This window comes from Sebastes fasciatus, chromosome 3 (assembly GCF_043250625.1).
Source record: "Sebastes fasciatus isolate fSebFas1 chromosome 3, fSebFas1.pri, whole genome shotgun sequence".
NCBI classification, from domain to species: Eukaryota; Metazoa; Chordata; class Actinopteri; order Perciformes; family Sebastidae; genus Sebastes; species Sebastes fasciatus.
In genome coordinates this window covers 29,154,983-29,170,056 of record NC_133797.1, presented here as the reverse complement: position 1 = coordinate 29,170,056, position 15,074 = coordinate 29,154,983, and the positions used below count along the sequence as shown (strand labels likewise).

The window sequence follows — 15,074 nt, the reverse complement described above, 5'->3', positions numbered from 1 at the left end:
AGGTCACAGGATCACATTTTGCCATGATTACACACACACACACAGATTCACAAGGTGAAAACAATACCAGTGTCGCTGTTGCTGCTGGTAAAAAGTCACAGTCTAGTATGTCATAAAAGAAAATCATTAAAAAAAGTCATAGTATAGCACGGTTTTCTAATCAGCTGTGAGATTGGGGGAAAGCTTTGGAGTAGTAAATGGACCTTGAGTTAAGATTTTTCAGTAAAATTATTGTTTAAGCTGAATGAAACAGTAGCAGGTGCACTGACGAACTACAACACAATTAATCCAAGAAGGACTAAATTATTATATCCGGCAGTCTTTAAGCAGCTTACAAATGTCTTTTGTATGTAAAAGTATGTTTTTATTTTATCCAAAAGCAGTGGTATTACTGTAAAAAAACAACATTTGTTTAACGTGGGAGGAACAGTTTGTTATTATGAGTGTTTTAGTTGTTCATGCCTCTTTAAATTTATCAATACATCTAAATATTCTAGACCTTTAATGTATGATTATTATTACTATTATAATCATATTATATACTAAGTAATCTTTTTAGGCTTTCCTCTAACATTTGCTTTTTCATGTGAGTTACTGTATGATTTTACTTAATCAGGACTTTTTCAAACAAAACACAAATCACTCTTTAGCTGATCCAGCCACAAGGGGGCCTTCCAACATACTATCCTATGACTTTTGGTGATTTTTTTCAAGAAATGTTACCATGACTTTTTTCAAGAAATGTTTCGACATACTATACTATGACTTTTTTTCATGAAATTCTTCGACATACTACTGGCAGCCCAGAAGTGAGCGTTAAAGGATTTTACCACAAGCCACAGAGGCAACTTTGCTTTCGTTGAACTCTTCAGATTTTAAACAAAAACCTCATCATAGATTGTTCCTGATTTGAAATGCCTCGCGGGCTGAGCTGCAGGTTTGATCTCTCCCCAGGCTGTAGCCTTCAGCAAGGCATACTTGGAACAGCGCTCGCTTTGCTCTTGTTCGGGAAAACTCAACACAAAATCTCAACTGACACAAATTAAAATATAAAAAAGTTTTATTGAAGTTTCACAGTCATTATTCACACGACATAAAAAACACAGGCAAGACCAATCTCCTTCTTTTTTTGTGTACACATACAATACAGTATCAGTTCATGTAGTGGAAACATAGTCGAGGCACTGAGTGGTTGAATTAGTAGTGGTCATTACAATGACAAGAAAAAAACAACCATGTGACAATACTTTTTTTGTTAAAAGTGACAAAATACAATTCATTTTAAGATAGCAGACGAAGAAATGTAGTGAAAATGTAGTGTCTCATGAAATGTCATTTTTCAAAATAAGGTAGGTAGAACAATTTGAAGCCTCTTCTTCCACGGACAGCACAGCTGATGTATATCACATGGTACACTGGAGGAAATACAGGGATTGTTAATATCAACAAAACAAGGTATGCATTTACTGGTGTAGGCCAAGGTCAAGTAAAATTAAAGTTCTAGGAAACAAAGTTTCAATTTACCTCCTGGGATGAAGAGAAGAAATCCAGGTACAAAGAAAATAGCACTTGAAACACCTGTAAGGACAGTTTCATTGGTTACAACCCACAGAAAAGACACAGTCACCAAAACTAATCAGTGCAGAGCTGGATGAGAAGATGAATATCACTCTGGTCTGGTGTGTAAATGAAGTTACAGCCATGAGTTTGTTAGCTTAGCACTAGAAACAGGAGTAAACAGCTTGTAAGGTTCTGTCCAAAAGGTAAAATATCAGTCTGATCTGTGAGTGTAAATTATAAAAATGTCATAGTATAGTGTGCCATTAAAAAGTCATAGTACAATAAGCCATAACATATTCAATAATACACTATGTCATACAAAATGTCAAAAATATCTTTTCAAGTTTCAGGTTCCTCAATGGCCTCTTCCCCACTTCCTACCCCCCCTACTTCCGGCGCCCTTGCTCGGACCACACCCATCTTCGAACTCAGCCTTCATTTTTGATCTGAACTACACACCTGTAAAGTTTCGTGACTGCAAACCATTCCTTAAAAAGAGATTTAAACAATGTACTGGTCGCAAAGAGTTACTCACATCCTCTTTTTAATCCATTCATTCAGAATGACATTAAATAAAAGTGATGACCTAATGGCAACTACCTTTTATTGAGTTCACCAACACAGAAAACGGACAACTTAATATTACATTTTATTTTTATTTTTGCTACTTGTGACTTGAAAAACTTTCTTACAGACAACCCTGTAGAGTAACTGCTTTCTCTTTTTTGTTACCAGTAGTACAAGGTTAATGTGCAGTACTTGGCAGCAGAAAAGCTGTAACCCGAGACAATCATTAATTCCTGACTTTGCTGCAAACTACAACTCTGCTGTCCAAGGATTTCACTGACATTTGTCAAGTACTATTACTTGTATACGGCAGCAAAGTGCTACTATATACATGTGCTGTATACAGTAGGTAGATGTAAGGCCCAAATGGTCCACACGTTTTTGTTTTTCCAGCTCTGTTCCTTCACGCTAATTGTAAAAGAAGAGTTAGAAGATGAGCAGGACAGATATTTGCAGGATTGAGAAATACTGCTCTTTATCATCAAAAGGACTTTGGCCTTGAAAGACTGGTGCTTCTTCACCATCAACCCCGCAGAGTGTGTGTGATGGTGTCACAGGAACAGTATACAGACAAGATAACACAGAGAGCTGCCAAGATCTGTTTGTGGGCCGCCAGAATACACATTCATAGACTCCGATAAAACACACAGTTCTGAATTTTAAAATACAGAAAAACAAAGACTCATTTTTAGTTATTTGTGTATTAGTCAAATAGGGATATTTTGTAATTAGTAGTTACTTTGTTTTGTGTTTGTGACTTAGTATTTTGTTGTAAAATGTTGATTTGTTTCTCATTTGGTAATTTGTTGGTAATGTGTTTCATGAAATGGTTGTTTCTGTCACTGCTTTTCTGCTTCTGTATCAGCTCATAATAAAAAGATCCACCACACACCTTATGTTCTCGCTGATAATGCTAATTATTGCTGATAATCTTGCATCTGGACTAAAAGACCTATTGTGTAATTTCTGGACACCAAAATCATAAAGTTTACCTAAATGTTTTTCCTTACCTGCATTTGGATTCAGCTGTATGACAACACCTGTGAAAATAAGAGCTAAAGAGAAACAACACAATACAAAATACATCAGTGAGGAGGGGTTGACAACCCAGTATATACATAGATATACAGTATATAGATAACATACGGTATATAGACGAAACACTTCTTTTTTTCATTAGATAACTCTGGCAAAAATCTGTTCTACAGAGAGGTAAACAAGGGTACAAAGTTCAGTGTGCCAAGCATGTCACTGACTGGCACAACGCTGAACGGACGACCTGGTCCAGACTTGCAAAACTATTCAAACTAGTATGTTAAAATAATGGAGGACATTTACAATTTCACATTCTTTTGTCATATAAAATAGTTTTTCTGCACTATTTAAATATTAATTTTACATTTTAGTAATTTAAATGTAATGTTATCTACTTCATCCAAGAAAAAAGGATAATACATATTAATGCCTGAACTATCCAGTGTACATTTCATGCAACTCATCCTAAAGAGTAACAGCCATTATTCATGTGACATTAGAATAATCAAGAGGAGAAAACCTAGGAAAAAGTGAAAAAACAGGAGAAGAAAATAGAAATAGAATAAAAGTATCTCTCGTTGAGGTTAGACTTTATCACAGCAAAATACTTCTGGTTGGATGTTTTATATTTTATGAGTAATAAACAACTCTGCTTATGACTTACCAACTCCAGTGATGAGGAGAAGGAATGACGCAAGCACAACTCGTCTGTTTTTCTTCACAAGTGGATGGGACACCCACCTGAGCAAAATATTTTTTAAAGTAAATGTGTTTGTTGTTGTGAGTGTGATACGGTCTGTTTGTGTGTGTGTGTGTGTTTGAGTTGTTTGAACTCACCCGCAGCAGTGTGCAGAAAGCTGTGTGACAGAACTCAAGGTGCTGAAGGACCACTGGGAGCTGCAGTAAGACAGAGTCGCAGGGTCGCTGTGTGGGAGAGCAGGAAAACAGACTTTATCTCACTTTCAAAGCACATGCAGGTAAATGTCACATCAACAGTTCCACCTATAAGACCCACCTGATTTTGAATAAGTTATTGAAAGAGGAATTGCCATTGCTGCCCAAGGCGTCTTCATTTTCCAGATTCTAAAAGAAGAAGCGGATGATAAAGTCAAGGAGCTGCAGTTTCAAGTAAACAACTATATATAGGTCTGTCAAAGTTAACGCAATAATAACGTGTTAACGCAAATTTGTTTTAACGGCAGAGGTTAAATGACACTCCACACTTTTCAAAGGGGTCCCTTGACCTCTGACCTCAAGATCAGTGAATGAAAATGGGTTCTCTGGGTACCCACGAGTCTCCCCTTTACAGACATGCCCACTTTATGACAATCACATGCAGTTTGGGGCAAGTCATAGTCAAGTCAGCACACTGACAGCTGTTGTTGCCTGTTGGGCTTGAGTTTGCCATGTTATGATTTGAGCATATTTTCTATGCTAAATGCAGTACCTGTGAGGGTTTCTGGACAATATTTGTCATTGTTTTGTGTTGTTAATTGATTTCCAATAATAAATATATACATACATTTGCATAAAGCAGCATTTTTGCCCACTCCCATGTTGATAAGAGTATTAAATTATTGATAAAATCTCCCTTTAAGGTACATTTTGAACAGATCAAAAATGTGATTAATCGTGATTAAATATTTTAATCGACTGACAGCCCTAATGCGAAATATATATATATATATATATATATATATATAAACACACACACAGTTGGTGTATATGTACCTGATACTTTAGGTTACTGTGTTCAGGGGAGCCGGCAGCAGCAGCAGGAGAGGGATGAGTCTGGGGTTTAGAGAAAGATAGAGGACCAAATGTCATCTCTCCTCCTCCTTCTCTGTCCTTCCATCCCTCCGTCTCTCCGTCAGACACAGCTCCATCCTCGTCTCCTTCCAACACGAAGGCATCATCGATACTGAACTGCGTCGCCATGGTGACGGCCTCTCTTACACCCTGAGGTCCTCCTGTGGCTTGATGCTCACTGTTGATTCAGAGTAAAGATCAGCGTTGGGAAACATTATATAGTATCTTTTAGTGGAGACATTCATTGTCTACAACGTCATGCCAATAATACACAAATATGGAGCTAAAAAGGTCGTTTTTACTGCTATAAACATGGGTATTTCTCGTGCACAAAAACATGCACAAATACTAAAAAATAGTATGTTGCTCCATAACATCTAGTTAGCTATGCAATAAACTTTACCACTTTGTACAAAGCTAAAACGGCGAATATAGCCATAAAGTCAGAAAATAACTATTTGTTTTGCACAATTTAAGACTATACAACATAACAAAAAATAAATAAATGAATAATATAAAGTGCAGGAAGAGGTAAAAAAACAACTGGGCTTATCTGAAGCCTCCACCTAGAGACAAGATTAATATAAATAAATAATATCACTACATAATAATGATAACAAACAATTAGGACAAGATATATATAAAGAAATAATATGACTACATAATAATGATAACAAACAATTAGGACAAGATATATATAAAGAAATAATATGACTACATTATAATGATAACAAACAATTAGGACAAGATATATATAAAGAAATAATATGACTACATAATAGTGACAAACAATTAGTACAATATTAATATAAATAAATAATATGACTACATAATAATGATAACAAACAATTAGGACAAGATTAATATAAAGAAATAATATCACTACATAATAGTGATAACAAACAATTAGGACAAGATATATATATATATATATATAAAAACAACAATAACAATACAGTGTGTGTGTGTGTGTATGGTTAGTGTTTGTGAGGAGGATATTGATTTAAACATCTATAAAGACTTCTGGGTAATCATAACCAAACAACATTGTGAGTGGGAAACATAAAAACATAAAAACATAAACATGGACAACAACATGAGGAAAAGCAATTATAAAACAGCAATTAAACGACCCTTTAAGCGACTTTTGAAACATTGGACAGATGAACAGTTTACTGATAGATGTGAAAAGCTACTGCATAATTTGGTTCCCCTAAATCCTAAGCAGACTGGACCAAAGTGAACTAAAGTAACTGAGCTAGCAGGCTAGATGTTGTTGGTCTCCATTGTTTGTGGTGTTTCCGCTGCGAGTCGATCAGATGACCAGGAGGAAAACTTACTGTCTAAAGTTACACCTTCTTCTCTTCTGGGAGGTTCAGCTCGACTCCACGTCGTGAAGACACCAGTCACATCCTTGTAGACACTGTGAAATCTCTACAAAGCCTTCTTACAACTCATTGTTTTGTTAAAGAGTGCGAAAGAAGATTTTGTAAAAAGTTTTGAGCTCCTTCCTTTTTTAGTACTCGGCTATCGATTGCACACGTCTGATTACGCCCAAAGCTCTCTGAGGGGAGTCAGTCTACTTAATCGAGTGTCGGTTTGTCGATCGATCGAGGAACAAGTATTTATATGTAGTAGTAGTAGTACTACATATAAATACTACATATACTATATTATATGTATGTATTATATTATATTATATGTATATATGTATGCATTTTTATTATTGTATATTATTATTATTATTATTATTTATTATTTATTATTGTATTATATTATTTGTATGTATGTATTATACTATATTATATGTATGTATGTATGTATGTATTATATGTAGTAGTAGTAAATACTACATATACTACTATTGTAGTAGTATATGTAATATAATCCGGAAAATGTAGGTTACTTAAAGTATTAAAGTAAAAGTACTCAATGAACCAGGCCACACTATTTCATGTTTCCCTAAATTATTTAATTTTTGATCATTAATATTCAATATGCTTTCCAAAACTACTGATAAATCCTTAGAACCATCAGCCTGCCTTGCTTTCTTTGGGCAAGTACCACAAAAATGTCACTTTACACAACAATAAACTAAACGTTTTTATCTTGTGCTACGCTGGTGGCCAGACCACAAATTTTGATTAGATGGAAAGATTGCAACCCTCCAACATTTTCACAATGGATTAGAGATATGTTATATTTTATTAAGTTGTAGAAAATCCGGTATACTATTAAGGGGTCAGCTGATCATTGATTTGGCAACCTTTCCTTAGTCATGTTGATTCCTTAGGCTCAGATAACTTTGTGGCTGATTAAAGTTTGGTTTATGGTGTATCTATCAGTCCAAACATGTTTGTGCAGCTGATTGTCAGAGTTATATTAACAAAATTCAGAAATAAACTCTGTTTAAAAAAATAAAAAGTACTCAATGTAGAAAAATGCCCCCTGTGACTGTTATACTATTATATCATTTGACTACCTTTACGCATGAATTATTATGTGTAAGCAACATTTTACTGTTGTAGGTAGAGTTTTTTTAAAACTGTTTTATTACTGCAACTAATCATTTTCCTTGTGCATTATTTTCTTAATCAATCAATTTGATTGTTTTTGTAAATTTCTGAAAACAGTGACACACTCACATTACTTGTTTTGTTCAACCAATAGTCCAACCTTAAAATTATTCTAAGTGAATTAAAATTATGAAAATAATTAAAAGGAAGAACAGAAAATCCTCACATTTAAGAAGCTGGAACCATGGTTGGCATTTTTATATGAAAAACAATTATGAAAAAAGTTTTTTTTTATCAATTGGCTATCAACTGATTGTTTCAGTTATACTTCTATATATTAGTTAGATTAGTTTAATCCATAAGATAACAAAACATATTTTATAAGGTCTTTAAATGTTTTTCATACAAAAATCTAGTAACTAGTAGCTGTCAAATAAATGTAGTTGAATAAAAAGTAAAATATTTACATTCCACCACTGCATCAAAAAGATGGAGCAAACTATACTTAGTGGTATATCGTATACAGTGTATAGTATAGATTGTGTAAAGTCCCTCCAGCTGGGGATCACAATAGTACCAATACCCACCAACAAATAAATTAAAAACTGTACTCAAAAATGTAATAATTGATTTAATCATCCCATTAAAACACTTATTGGCACACTGCCTCCATTAATGTGGTACTTCACTGATATGTTATTATTGTTGTCCACAAATGTGCAGACACTGTTTTCTGCCAATTAGCACAAACTGAGCTTGTGTTTGCCTTCCACTATGTTCTTGTCTGTGTATAGTCCTCAGTGCAACCTTTGGCAAAATCAAATTATGTAAAACACTTCAGGCAAAAACCTTTTAATATGCAAATTGAAAATGAGCCAAAGTGAAACTGCTTATCCACCCCAACTATTCGTAACTGTGTTCCACTTGTCAAGATTGAGCAGCTATAATTGATGATAAAAAAACTGGATTTAAGTACTGGTATCATAAGCAATACAATATTTGCAAGGCAAAAATAAATGCAATGAAGACAAAATAAAAACAGGAATATAAATCATCCCACTTGGCATCTGTTGCCAACATGTGAAATCATGTGATTTCCAGCAAGTCAGAAGACCTGCATTATGCAAACAAACATCTCTAAACCAACAATCACAGATTAGTCATTGTTGGTCGCAGTTTAGAGGGGCAGACAGTCAGAGGTGGTAGATGGAGTGAACAGTGACGGGTGTGGCAGAAAAAATAACTGGTGACTGAACTTGGATACATTCGAAAATTCAAAAGGTGTGAGTTATTTAATGTTTCTCTGATTTTTTTTGTTGATTAATCACTGAGCCGAAGCTATATTATTTATAGTATATTATACATTACTGTTCAACTATACTTTATCCTCTAAAGTTTCTTATAGGATTAATCTCTGACAAGGGTATATTTATTGCAAATGGAAGCTGGAGCTAAATGATCACAGTTTACAAAGTTTTACTAGTGGGCAACATGTTTCACAGATTGTGCCACATTATTGATCTTTTTTTCTGACTTGGTGTCAGATTCAGTTTGAAATCCTAACTTGCAAAACAACTTCATCAACTTCCCATTTTAATTTTGCTCGCTTTGCTCTGCTCTCTGAATTAGATGAAACTACAGGCCGTACTTTGCCTCGTGCTGCAGCTCACTTTTGAGGTAAACTTACCTGTAGAGCTCTTAATGTTTACCAATATCTTCCATCCATAACCATTATTATACTATACTATACTATACTATACTATATAAATACTACTATTATACTACGACCAAACTTTCCTTCACATGTTTAACACTGTGTTTCTATTTAGCTTTCGTCATGCGTAAAACTCCAGGTGGTACCTGGTTCCACTCTGGTGCTGCCCTGTCTCACATTTCAAACTGACTACAGTGCGGCGACCATCACCTGGCAATTCAATGGTCTTAATACATTTCCGTAACTACCAGCACTATTATCACTGCATTGCAAAAGTATACAGTTATACAATTATTCAGTTTGATCTCTTTCTGAATACAGGTGAAGATGTGAGTGCTCAGACGCCTGGCTCGCCTAGAGTTAAACAGGATGGCATGTTTCTCTCTATATCCCCTGTTACTGTTGCCAACCAGGGCGAGTACTCGTGTTTGATAAAGGAGGACAATATGGAGATAAAAAGGTCATTCGCTGTTACCGTTGATGGTGAGAAACATACACGTCTTTTATCATGGTTGTGTCTATAAGGTAACACTCAAATTGCGAAACTCTTGCGAGATGGTTACGGCTAGGCATTGACCTCGAATGGTTAAAGTTAGGCATTGACCTCAAATAGTTAAGGTTAGGCATTAATAATGGTTAAGGTTTGGCATTGACTTGGAATAGTTAAGGTTAGCCATTGGTTAGGATAGGTCGTCGGAGTTTTTGCAAGTTTTCGCAATTTGCAGATTACCTATAGACACAACCTTTTATCATACATACACAGTGGGGCATTTTGAACTTGGGTAGAAAAAAATAACCATATATATATATATAAAACATTCAACAAAAAGTTTGACTCTAAAAGAGTTTGAAGTGTTTGTACCTCTCTCTGCAGATTCCATTAGCTTTACCATTAAGGTAGTGGAAGGCTACACCGCTCACCTCCCGTGCTATTTCCCACCTTCCAGCCAAGTCGAGGCCAATGCACTCTGGTTCAAAGAGGGGGGTTTGAACAAGAGAACACAGCTGAATCCTGAAGACGATTCAACAGCTGATAATAAGAGATTGGAGCTGCTTTATCCACTCGACCGTGATCAGACCATCATAATCAGAAACACTAGGATGGAGGATGAAGGACTTTACTATTGTCAATCTGCTGAGGGGGACACACTGAGCAAGGTACATGTCCATGTTGAAGGTGAGTTTGGCAACCTTTTATATACTTCTATGCTACTGCACAGCCCATGCAAAAATTTGGTATGTTTATAAGAATCGTTGTGTTTTCGTCAGCTTAGAATGAGCCCTTAATATGTATATAGGTAGCGGGTCCGTCATGTTGCTCCGCCATGTTCCTACAGTAGCCCAGAACAGACAAACCAAACACTGGCTTTAGAGAAAGCCTTTCACATTTTCACGTCACTACCGTGGTACCGCCAACCACCATCTGACTTCCATTGCTCCTAAAGTAGTATTATAATGGTAAGGACGGCCTCTGAGTGAGGCGAATGTCGTTACCAATAAGGTTACCGCAGGGTTATTCAGTAGGTTGCAATCTGCAATCACACCACTAGATGTCACTAAATGCCACACACTGTACCTTTAACTTTCTTTCAGTTGGTCCTACCGATGTTCCTCACTCGTGCAGTGGTTTCGACATGCCGTGGGAGCCCTGCCAGGATGAGAACAGTCGCACAGGGGGACCCATGTTGCAGGAATCCATCACAGAGTTTTCCATGAAGCTGTATTCTTACCTCAGAGAATCACAACCCTCCAGCAACTTGCTCTTCTCTCCCATCAGTATCAGCGGGTTACTGTCCCACTTGTTGTTAGGTATGACAAGAGGAAGCAGGTTCCTCATTTTTTAAAACATCATAATGATTATTCATTATTCTTGTATATTCTAAAAGTATTCTTATTCTCAACAAATCCAATGAAAAAACTAAAACCAACAATGAGTTGAAGTATTGCCCAGGTGTCAAAGTCTGATACAGCTTATTCCTGTGTGCCACGGATCTCAATTGTTGTTTTAAAAACACTTCACTGAGCCACACTGTTGCAAAATGTGACATGTTGCTTCATTACGATGAACTTGGGCACTGTAGTTTACTTTCAATTGATCCCATATACACTGTTGTGCTGCCAGAAATACTTTCTAGTGCACCGAATCCACCTCTGAAAATAGTCCCCTAAAAAACACAATTTACTCCTGTTGAAAAATGTTTGCTAAAAACTACAGGGCCCGGCCTTTTTAGGGAATGATACTGCCTTTTTTTTTTTTTTTTTTTTAAATGAAAGTATATATTTTTATGACATTTTGTCAAATATTTATACCTTCAGAAGAAAGAAATGGGCTTAGGGCTGAGAGCCAAAGACAGGCAGGGGAAGTATTGGGTTGGACAGACTAATGCATTGATGCTTTTTGTCTTTTCATGGGATTTGTTGCCAACAAGAAAAATATAGAATAACGCCAACCTCATCCGTTAAGATTCTTTGGTCTAACAAGCATGAATCTGAGCAAGATGAACTTTTATATAACTTGGAAGTTACATAAAAATGTTTCTCACTTTGAAATGTCACAGGAGTTTTACTGTACTTATATTAAATGTCAGACATATCTTGCAGCTTTCAATATCCCTCTAAAGTTCAGTACATCTCTTTCTATACAGTCTTTTCTTCATTCTGCTACCTTCAGGTGCACGAGGTGAAACCCGTAGAGCCATTGAGAGGGCCGTCTGCGTGCCTCATGACTTCCACTGTGTTCACCACCAGATGAAGAAGCTGAGAGACAATCTGTCTGGCTCCTTGCAGATGGCTTCTCAGATCTACTATAACCCACGTAATACTATCACTGTGTGAAGCTCATAAAACAGCTGCAGTCAGGGATAGATGCAGAGATTCTGAGTGCATACAAAAGGATCTCTATCTCTCTGGCTCATCATGGTTTCTCTGTTCCTTTTCTCAGAAATGAATCTGAGTGAGTCCTTTACTAACCAGTCCATCCAGTACTATGAAGCGGAGCCCACCATGCTGCTGGAAACCAGTGAGGAAAACACAGAGATGATCAACAGCTGGGTGGCAAATAAGACCAACAATAAAATCCAACTTTTGGTTGACTCCGTACCACCCAGTACACAGCTGATGCTGCTCAACGCTGTCTCCTTTAGTGGTCAGTAGCCTATAATGTGTGTGTGCACAAGTGTGTGTATGTGCATGTGGAAATGGTGCAAACTAATAAACTGTGTGTGTGTGTGCTTTAGGTCAGTGGAAGGTCAAGTATGAAATGAAACCCAGGAAAGGACTTTTCACAAAACTGAACGGTGATCTGGTGAGGGTGCCGATTCTCTATCACCCGAAATACTCGGCGGCAATGACGTACATAGTTGAGCTAAAGGCACAGGTAAGGAACATCCAGAGCTCACCTTAAGCCACCCATTTACAGCAGAGGTTTTCAAACTATAAGGAGGGTTGAAGGGAGAGTGCGGGGGGAGAGATGTGAGGCAAAGACACCGTGTGACGCACTAGTGGACTCAGGGAGGGGAGTGCACCCGTGTTCGAGAAAAAAACAAAACAGCAAAAGTGGATGCCGCTATGGTAGATTCAAAATGTTAAAGTGCCCTCTAGTGGCCTTAAAATGAACAAAACATGAAGCAGTGCCATGTAGTCTGCCCTACATGCTCCTGCCCCTCAGATCGCAGGAGTCCGCCACTGATTTCACAAAGGTGAAATGGCTGGCTACACCGACATGAAACATATTACATGTACATACATGTGATATATTATACACATATTTTTATGTTCAGTGTGACTTACAGTTTCTGAGGATATCATTTTTAATGTCTAGCGTGAATAAACCATAAACATCCATAAATCTGCCTAGCCATCATAGAAAAAGGATGCTCCGTATAACTCCAGAACTTGCCTGAGAATCATCATGTTTTTAAGTTTTTCAGTATTAAAGTAATCCAGGGGTATATTGTGTGTACATTCATGGGTACATTGCAAACAGGAACTGCTAATAGCTAATTCGGCATACCTTTAATGGTGCAAATTTGCCAATATGTAATCAAATATATAGGCAAAAAAAAAAACTTTTAAAACCCGGCTTGGGGCCCTTCTGTGTGGAGTTTGCATGTTCTCCCCATGTTAGCGTGGGTTTACTCCGGGTTCTCAGGCTTCCTCCCACAGTCCAAAGAGATGCAGGTTTGTCTCTGTGTGTCAGCCCTGCGATAGTCTGGCGACCTGTCCGGGGTGTAACCCGCCTTCGCCCAATGTCAGCTGGGATCGGCTTGAAGCGGTCACAGATAATGGATGGATGGATGGATAGTTATAGTCCACAGCTAACTAACTAACTAACTGAATGTTGTGTCTAGAAGGTATCTCGCAAATTGCGAAATCTAATTGAGATCTGCAAAAACTTGCAAAAACTCTTGCGAAACTCGCTGCCCAACGACCTATCCTATAACCTTAACCATTCGAGGTCAATGCCTAACCTTAACCATCTCGCTTGTATCGAGACTTTCCCCACTTTGCTGGTTCCTTTCTAATCATGACTTATGACTCCATGGAAACATTATACTCCCTGTTTCCATCCCCCAAAGCATTATGGGAACTGAAGTTCTAAAACTTGGATCATGATTATCCCCAAAATTGAAGTAAGACAAAGAATAATAATACGAGAGACAAAATCCATTAATATTAACTTTTTTAGCCTATTCATATTTGGATATTTGAGTAGATAGGTTGGGGGTCTTGGAGGGCGCAGTTGTCTCAATGGTGTCTGGGTTGGGCACGGTGTTAGACTTTGAAAACCCCTGCTATACAGTAACACCTGGATTTTTTTTTCTCCAACAGGTGGCGAGGCTTGGTCTCTCAGGTGACAGCAGTCTTTACATCCTGCTGCCTCGCTCCAACACAGTGACTGACCTGCAGCAGGTGGAGAAGTTGATGACGGACACAGCTGTGCGTCAAATGATAGAGCAAATGAAAACAACAACTCCTGAGCTAATCGAGGTCACTCTGCCCCAAATCAAGCTGGATATCCAACCAGATATGAACATGCTTATCAAGAAATTAGGTTTGTTCATCTTTCATGTTCTTTTCTGTCCGTTAGAATCATTCAGCTCATTAATACCACAAATTGAAAACCACCCATGCTTTCAGCTAGTGTAGGCCTTTATCTACCAGCCAGTAGACGGCCATTAAGTCTCATTTGTGAAATAAGCATACCGTCTGCTCTTTGATCTCCCTGTATCTGATCCACTTACTTTGCTTTCGTCCCTGCTTTTTCCCCACCATCACCTCTCCGCACTTTTCTTTCTCTTTTCCCCCCAAACCAGGATTGTCGTCACTCTTCGAGGGTCCCAACGTGTGTGGTCTCTACTCCGAAGACAGGTTGGTTCTGGACGATGCCAAACACAGAGCCTTCCTCGCACTGACCGAACAAGGAGTCGAGGCCGGGGCCATCACCACTATGTCGTTCTCTCGCTCTTTCCCTTCTTTCTCTGCCCTGCGGCCTTTCATCATGCTGCTGTGGAGCGACCAGGCCAATGTGCCACTCTTTATTGGCAGAGTGACCGAGCCATGAGAGATCAGAAAAGAGAGAGAGAGGGAATGGAGATGTAACAGATGGGGAAAAAGGGCAGGAAAGAATCAAATATAAACAAAGGATGTCTGGTAGAATGGAAATACATTCAATTATCTTACTGTGCTTTAACACAATATAAATTCAGTATCCGTATTGTTTCATTAGTTACTAAAGTGAGCAGTGACCCTCACAAAAACATACATCCAGGCCTGAGTGTGGATTGTTCTCAAAGATGATGATGAATAAACACACATTAACACACACATGTGCTGCCTGTCTTGTGTTTTTTGAAGAATGAATCACAATCGTG

General features: G+C 37.6%; 2 protein-coding genes across 2 annotated transcripts; one reads left to right on the top strand and one right to left on the bottom strand.

Annotated features, from left to right (window-relative positions):
• Positions 1-1,042: 1,042 nt before the first annotated feature.
• Positions 1,043-6,458, bottom strand: tmem134 (transmembrane protein 134). The gene is made up of 8 exons (XM_074630037.1): positions 6,312-6,458; positions 4,894-5,149; positions 4,178-4,245; positions 4,000-4,086; positions 3,827-3,903; positions 3,138-3,182; positions 1,525-1,578; positions 1,043-1,415 (listed from the first exon to the last, which is right to left on the bottom strand). Exons 2-8 carry the CDS (start codon positions 5,098-5,100, stop codon positions 1,333-1,335), a joined length of 621 nt encoding a protein of 206 aa, XP_074486138.1. The 5' UTR covers positions 5,101-5,149; positions 6,312-6,458; the 3' UTR covers positions 1,043-1,332.
• A 2,155-nt stretch (positions 6,459-8,613) lies between these two features.
• serping1 (serpin peptidase inhibitor, clade G (C1 inhibitor), member 1) lies at positions 8,614-15,027 on the top strand. Its single transcript, XM_074630031.1, has 11 exons — positions 8,614-8,768; positions 9,117-9,164; positions 9,317-9,425; positions 9,523-9,684; positions 10,076-10,378; positions 10,795-11,010; positions 11,873-12,016; positions 12,143-12,346; positions 12,438-12,577; positions 14,032-14,254; positions 14,517-15,027. The coding sequence occupies exons 2-11, from the start codon at positions 9,117-9,119 to the stop codon at positions 14,762-14,764; spliced, it is 1,797 nt and encodes a 598-aa protein (XP_074486132.1). The 5' UTR covers positions 8,614-8,768; the 3' UTR covers positions 14,765-15,027.
• The last annotated feature ends 47 nt before the right edge of the window (positions 15,028-15,074 follow it).